This window comes from Neolamprologus brichardi, chromosome 5 (genome assembly GCF_056152115.1).
Source record: "Neolamprologus brichardi isolate AB-2024 chromosome 5, ASM5615211v1, whole genome shotgun sequence".
Lineage (NCBI taxonomy): Eukaryota > Metazoa > Chordata > Actinopteri > Cichliformes > Cichlidae > Neolamprologus > Neolamprologus brichardi.
In genome coordinates, this window is record NC_142108.1 from 25987108 (window position 1) to 25998560 (window position 11453).

Genomic DNA, 11453 nt, shown 5'->3' on the forward strand with positions numbered 1-11453 from the left:
AGAACTGGAGAACAGCTCTTATTGTGGCCATTTACATGAATAGTTACATTCATTCTATATTCAACTCTTAAACTGTGATTTTAAGAAATATGTCACTCATACATATTCATCTTTCTCTGGAAAACAGAGTGTTTGTGTTACTTTACTCATGGCAAGTAGAAGTAGAACATTTAAATGGCAAACTGGAATGTCACCTATTAAATAGGTATATTGCCACAGATTTGAAACTGCTGGGTTAAAAGCAACAAACAAGCACCGACATGTCACTAAGGTACAAATTGTTTTTGCTCCACAATAAGAGGCGATTAAGGACAGGAACACTTCTGGGTGCCTGTGTGACTCTTTTCTGTATAATCCCTGAAAATGGACTCATTCATACCGACCTCTAACACCAATATGAATATGAATACTCCACTCCAAATGCTGCGAGAAGATAACACATTCAAGAGGACAAAAGTAACGTATTATGCAAAGGCCGATATTTTGTTTTGTATTAGACAGCATGTCTGAGAATTTTATGGAAATGAAATCTGTACTGAAAATGTTGTTTAGTGTTCAAGCATCCAGTCCAATGAGTGAAAGTGAGTGAATGTGAATGCAAATCTCCCTACTGTATCCATTTCATCCTGCTGTGGCTTGCAGAACTGCCATTCTGCTATTCAATTCAATGTTGTCACAGCTGATGGATTAAAGCTTATTCTGATCAATAGTGGAACGCATAAAATATAATTTGACTCGTGCAGTGTAGTGGAAAATTAAAACAAAAAACAAAAAAACAAAACACCTATTATACCATGCATCAATTCTCAACCATTGCTGAAAGGTTTGGCCAATATGCTAAAAATTCTCAACTATAATAACAGCTGTCAGTATATTTAGAGGTGTGTGTGTGTGTGTGTGTGCGTGCATGTATGGAGGGCCCCTGCTTCAACAGTAATCACTCAAAACAACAAAAAAGCGCAGAAAACCACCTGCTGGAAAGCCAACGGCGAGGCCAATGGGCCTAAAAGAGAGAACTGATTCAAGAATACCTAAATAATAAGCAAAAAGGTAAGAATAACATATTCTATTGCTAAGTGAGGTGGGTATACAGCCTGTAATATGTGGTGGGATTGGTAAAGACTACCATATATTTAGGCCAGCAACACAAGGGCAGTAGGACAACTTACTAGTGACTCTAAAGACACAAGACATTCAACCAGTCAATCTGTCCTAGCTTATTATTTTGGTTCAAACCACACTAGGTCTATAAACTTTTGTGGAAAAAGAAATTTCATAATGCAATCACGGTGATGAATAAACTCTTCAATTTCATGGTTCCGTAATCAAAATAACAGCACTCTAATAATGTGTTGCCAGCATTTACATAGTTCAAACATGTGACAGCTATGTATAGACTGCTTAATATTTATTTTGCTTTTGAATTAGCCATTGCACAATAGCCATAATCAGTTTTCATTTTTGCAATCACAGCGAATAACAGCTTACCGGCTGGCCATGCAACAAGAGAAAAAAAAACCCCCAAAAACATTAGCAACAGCTCACAATAAATTATCACATTCTTTGTCCCACTGAAACACAGAGACATATACTACTTCTTTTTGCAAATTAGCATCACGTTAATTTTCAGGTACAACATATCAATTACAACATGTAATCATTTGGTTCAGATCGATCTGATGTTCCACTTTCCGACATAAGGCATACAGCAGTTAAAAAATAAGACGGCAGGTAAAATGTGCAGGCACTGTTGTCAAAAATTATTCAAAGCTTCAAACAAAGGATAAATAATCATTTTACTTCCAAGCTTTTTAGTGACATGTAATAAGTTTAAGAAAATAGCAAAACATACTGGAAAATATGCTTATCCACATCCTTTGCTAGGAGTATATGAGAATATCCACAATACTACTGCTAAATATGATACTGGAGCTACAGGAAAGCTAAGCAACTAAAGACTGTAAATATAGAGGGACGGTTAGCTTGGCTCTCAAAGATTTAAAAAAACAAATATATGCCCTTTACCCTTACAATGTATTTTTAAGGGTATCTTGATATTTTAAGAAAGGGGGGTCTTCTAAAAAACTACTCTACACTACTCTTCTCCAGTGAAATCTGTGCTCTCCAAGCCAATCAGCCAGTAGTTCCTATTATCTATCCTCACTGGCACTGTGCCCTTTAGGCATTGCTTCTCCCTATCTCAATCTCAGACTGGTTCTTCAGTGAATCTCATCTTCATGGTGTTCATCAACCATATTTTTCCTCCACCATCACTAAACATCAGGGGGTCCAGTCCCCAATAACATCATGCTCCATAGTCTCATCAGCCTAACTGCCAAAAATTCCTACATTTCCAGTGTCATGACTTTGCAGTAGATTTTGTTATTTTCTTCTCTTTGCACTAAAATACAACACGAAAGCAACGTTTGGGTTTACATGGCTCATCAACTAGAACCTTTTTTACTTTTGAGATGAGCCAATGTTAATAAAAGGGTCAGAGACAAGCAGACAAGACAGTTTTATTACATTATGACACAGCCTACTTGTCCTCATTTGTTTCAAGTCTCAGTTCTAAGCTAAGCTCATTTTCTTCTGGTAGTATTCATCATACAGCATCATGTCAGCAAATTCTGGAAACAAATAAACCTAAGGTCCAAAATGTTAACCTGTCAGGTTACAATATTTCTGCACCAGATGCTTTCTAGCTTGTTCAAATAAAATGTCAGAATACAGAGGTCTTGCATGTTGTGTCTGTACAAGCACATGTGAGGATTTCAGTGTCCATACTCAGTGTCATGTTAGGAGACAGCAAAGGGATGAAAGCATTAGAGTCCTTCCCCTCGGCCTGACCCCTTGAACTTGCAACGGAGGGATCCAGCAAAATTTTAGGAAAAGGAGGGGAGTCTCTGACAGAGTTATTGTCCTCCCCCTGGGAACAAACAAGTTCTCGAAAACACTCTCTGAACCGCGTGGAGAGCAGGCTGTAGATGATAGGGTTGACTGCAGAGCTGAGGTAGAAGAAGACGCCCGACAGGATGTGGACATATTGATAAATGTTGTGCATCAAGTCGGTCCACTGGCTGATAGAGCTCCACAGGAGACGCTCGATGTGAAAGGGTGCCCAGCAGACTCCAAACACTGCCACCACGATTGCTGGAGAGAAAGATGATGAATACATTTATTTTTGCAGAACAGATTTGAATGTTAAAATTAAACTTTTTGGCTTGTGGTCCTTTATAAAAATCCACTCTACGGTTTATGAGTTCTTATCAATAGTTAGTGATCCAGCCATAAAATGATTTATCTCCTCAACTTTATTTGAAAGCCTGTTTAAACAAACTGAGACAAACGTTTCTAAAAGGAGTACACAGGTTTGTGGAGAATTTCTTCTTCTTCTTCTCATTTTCATTTAAAACAGCTGTATATGGATGGACTAGAGTTAGGTGTTCTGGTGTGTTCAGTCAGTGTCATGCTATTGCACACATTGCATTAGCGAAACTTGAAAGAATAGCATGTTCTTGCCCTAGGGTTTAAATTACTCTTATTCTGTCATTGCTGCTGACATTATGAATTTGTCAGCTTGTAGGCTCCTGTTTGGTCCAGTTTGTGAGCCAAAATGGCCGCACGGTGAAAATAAGGTTTAGGAACATATTATGTTTTGATGTTAAAATGTTCCTTTCTGACCACATCAGTCTTACTATGCTTATGCAATGGACCTATATGCTCATATTTTCTTACCATGTTTGTTTTAAACATCCATAAATGACAAAAGACAGCTTGTGTCAACAGCTTTGAAAAAATGACAGCGTTTAATGCTCCAGGAATGAGAATGAGGTCGTAAGAAGGACGGATAAACAGCTGTATTCATGACCTTTGTGGTAATTGTGAAGTAATTTAGTTAAGTTAGATTGCTTATTGATGCCCTTAAGGCAAATGAGTCAAGAGATTCTTAAAAATGGAAATTCAGCATATCATTATCCTTTAACTGAAGTTCTTGTTTAGCAAATGCTGCACTTCAGCAACCACAATATATCAAAGACATAGATTGTAGACTCCTAACAGAGTCTACCATCTTGGCTTACAGATAAGACTAGAAACCAATTCAAACAGGTATTATAAGTCTTATCAATTTTAGGGTTTAATGACTGTTCTTAGCTCAATGTAAATGCTTCATTCTGTGCAAGAAACAATGTTCAGCATTTTTTGATGATGGAGCACAAATACATTCCTCGCCAAATAATCTAGGCATAATGCTCTCAGGGGCTCTCCCTGCAGGAGGTCCAGCAGGCACAGGCAGCGTTTGGCTTTTTATGATCGTGGGCATATGGCATCAAGCTTTGTTTGGGGGCACTCAACACACTGCCAAGATATTTACATTTATAAATATGGCATTTAGCACTTGGTTTTGTTCTTTCTTTCCCAGACTACAGTGATTCGCATAGTGCATTTTAACTTTTTCATTTGTCTAAAGCTTCATGGTTAGGATAAAATGCTGCATTTTACAGTTTTTTTTTTAAAGAATCATATTTATATTCTTTATCATCTTGTTCCAGCTCTTCATTAAAGATATATTTATCCTGGGTGAAATACTTGGACCGCGAAACCATATTTTTCTCTGTGCAGTTTTTGCATAATTGTTACGTGTGTGTTTTACTAAGTCAAGGCTGATGTGTTTGATGTGTTTAGAAACTTTATCTTTACTGTAATATAAGAGAAACTTTGGTAACAAAGTTTGGCTGAACAGCATGAATTGACAACAGGAATTGTTGTCAAGAACACAGGGTATATGTGTGAAGATGTTCAGTATGAAAATACAGCTTGATGACCAATAAGTAGCTTTCAGCTTGCTGCGCTTTTAGTTGTTGATAGTGAGTGGAAATCAATTAAAGAGCTTTTATCGAGTTAGCTGCTCATAGATGCAAATGTTAAACCTTTTTAAAAACTAAAATATGCATGTCATTTTTCCTGAAAGTCATTGTATTGCAGCTACTTTACATGGGAAACACACGTTAAAAACAAAACCAATGTTATTTTACTATAAATTACTATTTGACTAGAAGAACAAGATAAGGAGGATGATGACAGAAGCAGTCTGATCAACTGTGCAAATCAAAACAATCACAATCTTTTTTATCATACATTTCATATTTATTCTTTTTAATTTGAATTTTATCACCCATTCTCCAGAACAGATGACATTCCTGATAAAGGAATCCACCTGCAGTGAAACCAGAAAGCATCCCCCAAACCTCTTGTGAATTTATCAATATTTCTAAAAGATCTTCAGTTGGGATTCTTTTAAGAAAAACATAATTTAAAGGTCCCCTGTGATGTTTTAGACAGCTATGGATTTATTTGTTTTTGCACCTGTTTTCTGTATCTCTCATGCAGTTGCACAGAAACTGCACAGAGAGATGTGTTGCACGGAGCCAACAAAGGCAGAGGAAGCTAGCTGTTATGCTTTAGAAGAAAAAGCCATGCGTTCAGCACTTCCATTAAGCCTCATGAATTTACATTTCACACCTTGGACTGTAACATTGAACATAAACACAACTTTTATTCGTTTTGAAGAAAACTCCACAAGTTTCCTGCAATTTATTTGGCTTTTAGAGGTCTGGGAAAAATAACTCTCAGACGGAATGTGCTACATATGAGGTAAATATCTTCTTGTAATATGCTGCTCTACAGATGCAAAGATAAGAATAAAGAAATGTCTTTATTTTTAAGTGTTGCTGGTATTTTGTATGCAGCTGGGGCAGTTAGATGTTTTTTTGTTGTTATGATGGCTATAAATTTGGTTATATGCTTTTATTTAACTCGCAAATATCAGCACGGATATCAAAAAGTACAGAAAAGGTCAGGGTATAAGTTCATTTTTCAGCGTTTCATTAAATAAATCACCGGTGTGTTAGCTAAAGAAGCAGTTTAAAATTCACCTTTAGGCCTTGAAATATTAGATATTTGTGATTCAGGGTGCAATATCAGTTAGAAATTAATGATATATGGGGGGGTGGGGGTGGGGGTGCTTGTTTGCTTGTTGCAGGTTTTTAAATAAAAACATAACAAAAAAGTAACGACTAATTTCTATACTGTGAAATTATGACTGGCTGTACAAATACAATGAGAATAGCATCACCAACATCCACTCTAAACTCCTGAGAGGAGCTATGACAAAAGCTTAAATGCAGACATTTCCTGTGACATTACCACTATCACTCTGATAATTATGTTCATAATGGATATTCGGATAATTTACTCTTTGCAATAATTGCCAGTTGGTTCAGAAAATAGGTTTTCAGATTGACTCCTGATGCTATTTTTTGCCAGTTATTATTTTTGCCATTCGTAGTGTGAGAATCTTTAGATCATAGGTGTCAAACTCTGGCCCGCGGGCCAAATTTGGCCCGCAGCCTAATTACATTTGGCCCGCGAAGCCATACCAAATTACTATTAGAGCTGGCCTACTGGTATTATACAGCTAATATATATATTGTTTAGTATTAAGCTTTGCTTGTTCCATATTCAGTTTTTCAGCGAAACGTGTTTGAGTCCATAAGAAAAGATTCATCCTTATATCTGGAGGAATAAATATATTTCAATAAATATTAACGTTAGCCCGCGACTTTGTTCCAGTTTTGAATTTTGGCCCACTGTGTATTTGAGTTTGACACCCCTGCTGTAGATGGTGGATGTAATGGGAAATTCCTCAATGTCAAAAAACAAATAGCTACAGCAAAAGGGTCTTGCTTTTGCTGTAGCTATTTGTTGTCAAGTTGCAGAATTAGGAGATGCAACTGAAAAGGAAGCCCTTCGGAATCTTAATGATCCATCCAAACTGCTGATAATCCTGTGTCATTATTTACTCTCTGTTTTCGTCATGTTTTGTCTATGGGATCATGCCTTGGCAGTGACAATACAGATTAGAGGAGATATGCTTTCAAGTCAGAGCAGCATGACAGAGCAATGCTTGCCTTTTGAAGAGAGAGGGAAAAAAAACTCACAGAGCATTTTGATGACCTGTCTCCTTCGGCCATTCTCCACTCTCATCTTCCTTCGAGTGCTGCAACAGTTCTTTCCCAGGTTCCCACTGGACTGCCGCCTTTCTCTCCCCAAATGAAGGCCCATGACTAAGTACAGCATGCTAATAACCATCATGGGTATAAAATAGAAGCAGACAGTTGTGATTTGCATGACCAGGTTATAGATCCACAAAGGTTTCAGCACAGTGCAAATAGCTGACTCCTCCATTCTCTCTGGCAGGTAGAAGATGCCGTGCAGTGAGGTGTTGGGGATGGCACAGATCATCGAAACCACCCACACAATGGTGATGACCCGTTTAGCGTGCTGGTTAGTCGACAGGTATCGTGTTTTGAGTGGATATACCACAGCTATGTACCTCTCCACACTCAGAGCTGTGACGTTAAGGATGGAGGCAAAGCACACAGTTTCAAACAGGAACGTTTTGAAGTAGCAGCCACCCTCACCAAAGGGGAATGGATAGTTCTGCCACAGGTCATAAATCTCCAGAGGCATGCCAAACAAAAGCACGAGAAGATCCGATACAGCCAGGCTCACAAGGTAAAAGTTTGTAGGATTACGCATTTTTTTATGCTTTGCAATCACTGCACATGTGAGCAGATTTCCAGACAAGCCAATGAGAAAGATGAGAAGGTAAACACTGGTCACTGGGAAGAAAAAGGGAGAGCGTTTCGGACCTAGGATTTCCAAGAGGTTGACCTCTGTGAACTGGTTGTTAGTATAATTCCCAGAGGCGTTGACAGGAATGCTGATATTGTGGAGCAGTTTTGATAAGGATAAGTTTAAAGAGGATCCCTGCAAAAAGAGGTCCATTGTTGAGAGGAAGGCTGGAGGAACAAATGAAGGTGTCAAAACATCCTCTGCTGGTTTCTTGGGGTATTCAGTGCTGGAGTGTTGCTATTAAAAGAAAATTAAGAAGATAAAACAGACAGTGCCATGATCAGAAGAGGGTTTTTTTTCTGTTTAGCATCTCTTTGATGCTGCTTATTGGGGTCAAACTTAAGCTTAATATTTCTTCATCTTGTTTAATGAAGAACTTCTCGACGAATGCATAAATTCACACAACATGAGACCTAATTTTATCTAACCTAAAAGCTTGGCAGTTATTATTGTTGCCATTTTGGGGGATTTCTGAGTGATTTTGTCCATAATATTTCTGAAAAAGCAAACATTTCCATTTCGCCTCAGAGAACCTCAAGGGACCATCAGTTTGAATCAAAACTTCATCAGAATAAAGTCAATTAGATGACAACAGCAGCATTTTTTTTCATTCTGGGTGGGAAAACTATTAACCTAATGCAGTTTCTGTTTCGCTCATGCATTTTCTATTATTCTCTTATTTTCCCTGTATCGCTCGGTTTTTGGCATCGTTTATGTCTAAAACAAACAACAGATGTTTCTTAAGATGCATCAGGCAGTGTGTGAACCAAGATTTTTCAGTGAATAAACTAATTAGTGTGATGATGTCAGTGGCGTATAATTCCAAACAAATAAAGGAAGCTTTAAGCTTGTTAAGTAGGTATGACACATCCTTGTTTGTATTTGCATCATTTTGCTAAAAGAGACTTTGTTGTTTCTATTTTAAATAGCAGTAGCAATAAAGAATTGAAATCCCACAGACTTATAGAAAAAGAAAATTTTCTGTCATTTCTGCATAGGTAGAAAAAAATCATAAATTTTTTACAGATTGCAGATTCCCTCTGCAGGAGATCATTGCTTTTAGTGGCAAAATAATATTACTAAACTCTTTCTCATCAGCTGATGACTGCTTGGGATAATTACCACTACACATACTGCACTGAGAGATGCTAATGACTTCATCTCAAAGGTTAATTATGTGGCCAAATCTCATGTGTTACTCGGCAACTCCAAGGTTATTGGACTAATATGATATCGACAGCATTATGAGAATTAACGTTAAATAGAGTTGAACATTATATTTATCTGACATGTCCATTAGGAAATATAACCAGCCTGCAGTTAACAAAAGATTCCAGTGACATTGTGTTTAATGTTTTTAAATCGTATTGCAAAATCGTTTATTAATAATTGGATATTTAAGTTGAACGGACTTAATTGTGCATTTTAAAATACTTACAAGCACTAGTGGAAAAAAAAAAATCAAAAGCAGACTAGATGCAGACAACCAACTAAACAGTTTCCCAAAAACTAAAACAACAGTTCAATGTAAAAGTAGAAATAAATTCTCACCTTGATTCTGCTCATCTGCAAGTCGTTTCTGACTATCCGCTCTCTGTGCGTTCATGATTGAGAATGACGAATCAAATAGCGCAAAAACGAAGCAAATTGAAATATCGATATATATATATATATATATATATATCAGCCTAATGCTGAATGAAAAGTTGTTTGACACGCTTCTGGTCGGTGGTTGAGGGGAAAGGAGATACTTGGAGGATCCACAGGGGAGGGGAGGGACTGTAAATGCGCTGCAGCCACGTTCCCATCACAGAGAGAGAGAGGGAGGGAGGGAGAGAGAAAGAGAGAGGGGGGGGGGGGCGTTCCTGGGATCATACATCTGCTTAATTTATTTATTTAGGTTAGCCTATTAGGGTTGAATCATGAAGGGCGTGCGTAAGCTTTCATTCATAAAAAAAAACGCCAAGAAAGGGGGGATCTATAATTTTACACTTAATAATCCAGTAATAATCTACTGTAGCACTCTATGGCATTAGAATTAAGAAATATAACTGTTAAAGGTTGCTTCTGTTTTTGCACTTAAGGGTTAACGGTGTATTTTTTTTGAGACAGCAGAGGGGGTTGTTTCAGCAGGAACAATTATGTTTCAGGATTGCGTCACTGAGTCTATGGATTGCATATAATTGAAATTTCTGCATAATGGTCCACTGTAAAGAGATGAGTTAGCATAAAGCTCCAAGCAGATACAAATGATTCCTTCTTTCATAGAGGGCTGCATAAATAAGGAACAAAAAAGTGAGAGCCAGTGAAAATGATAATAGTTCATGTTTCCTTATTGTCATTCAACTCTGCCCACTTTAAGGAAAGCCAGTACATGAGGCTAGAAATGATAACAATAATAGTAATAAAAATCATAGTTAAAATGTAAAAATACTAAAGAAATCAGGTTGTTCAATTCAATTCAATTCAATTCAATTTTATTTATATAGCGCCAAATCACAACAAAAGTCGCCTCAAGGCGCTTCATAGATACAGAGAAAAACCCAACAATCATATGACCCCCTATGAGCAAGCACTTTGGCGACAGTGGGAAGGAAAAACTCCCTTTTAACAGGAAGAAACCTCAGGCAGAACCAGGCTCAGGGAGGGGCGGCCATCTGCTGCGACCGGTTGGGGTGAGAGAAGGAAGACAGGATTAAAGACATGCTGTGGAAGAGAGACAGAAGTTAATAACAGATATGATTCAACACAGGGAGTCTGTTCAACTTTGTCTCATGAAACTAAGAAAATCATTTGATTTGTTGTCTTTGTTAGGTAAAAACTTGAATTAATGTGGATGCAAGAGCCAATAAATATCTCACTGGGGCTTATCCAAGCTGTGTTAGTGCATCTGTACATGTGTTCTGGCCTTGATTTATTTTCCATGGTTTAGAACTATGTGAGGGGTTTCAGCTGGCAAGCTCAGTTTGGAGTTCCTCATTCAGAAGTGCAGTCACGTCTTTTTCTTTTCTCTCAGTGTTCCTCTATGCTCACCAGCTGTAATGTAAACCCGAGGCACATTCTTCTTATAGCTCACCTAATTTACTATTACACGAGCCATCCTTCATGGAATGTGCAGCTTATTTTTACTGAAGCACAGGTGTGAGTTGAAGAAGCAAATCAAAGTAGAACTAGATTTGGATCCAGTCTCGTATTCACATGCTATAAAACTTGTTAGCCTCCGTCAGTCAATGGGGACAGAACACTGTCTGACATTGGGTAAAAGTCAGGCCATTACAGAGCTAACATGGAAAGATAGTCAACCATTCATGCTCACAACTACACCTACAGCCAATGTGTAATCAGCATACATATATTTGGACAGGAGGAGGAAGCTAAAGCAACCCAAAAACAGAGGCAGAGAACATGCTTATATGGTAGTGACTTGTCTGCTGTGGAGCATTCCCGTCTTTATCCTTATTTTTGACTCTAGTGGCGATCATCATTTTCATTTTAATGCACAGCAAGATGTTGTATTTAATAGCACCTGAAACTACCAGTTGAGACCTTAAAGTAATACACAAAATTGAGGTCATAGACAAGCGTGGAAAAGTGTGATTTTCTCTGTAGATTTCTATTCAGACATACGTTTTTTCATAACCCAAAGAGTTTCCATTAGAAAAAATAGAGGTTTAAAGCACTTTTTGCACTGGTTTCAATCTTCAGACCCCAAAGCTTTATACATAACATCTGTGATCCAGGGAGATGACATTTTC

At 37.8% G+C, this 11453-nt stretch overlaps 1 protein-coding gene across 1 annotated transcript; it reads right to left on the reverse strand.

Annotated features, from left to right (window-relative positions):
• Positions 1-2451: 2451 nt before the first annotated feature.
• Positions 2452-9325, reverse strand: nmur3 (neuromedin U receptor 3). The gene is made up of 3 exons (XM_006782907.3): positions 9250-9325; positions 7002-7935; positions 2452-3153 (listed from the first exon to the last, which is right to left on the reverse strand). Exons 1-3 carry the CDS (start codon positions 9262-9264, stop codon positions 2723-2725), a joined length of 1380 nt encoding a protein of 459 aa, XP_006782970.2. The 5' UTR covers positions 9265-9325; the 3' UTR covers positions 2452-2722.
• Between the last annotated feature and the right edge of the window lie 2128 nt (positions 9326-11453).

What these genes read in the sequence shown, in the direction of transcription:
- nmur3 (XM_006782907.3), bottom strand. An exon ending in ACAGGTCATCAAAATGCTCT is followed by an intron (nt 3,154 to 7,001) that starts GTGAGTTTTTTT and finishes CTTTCTCTCCAG; the next exon opens with CAATCGTGGTGGCAGTGTTT.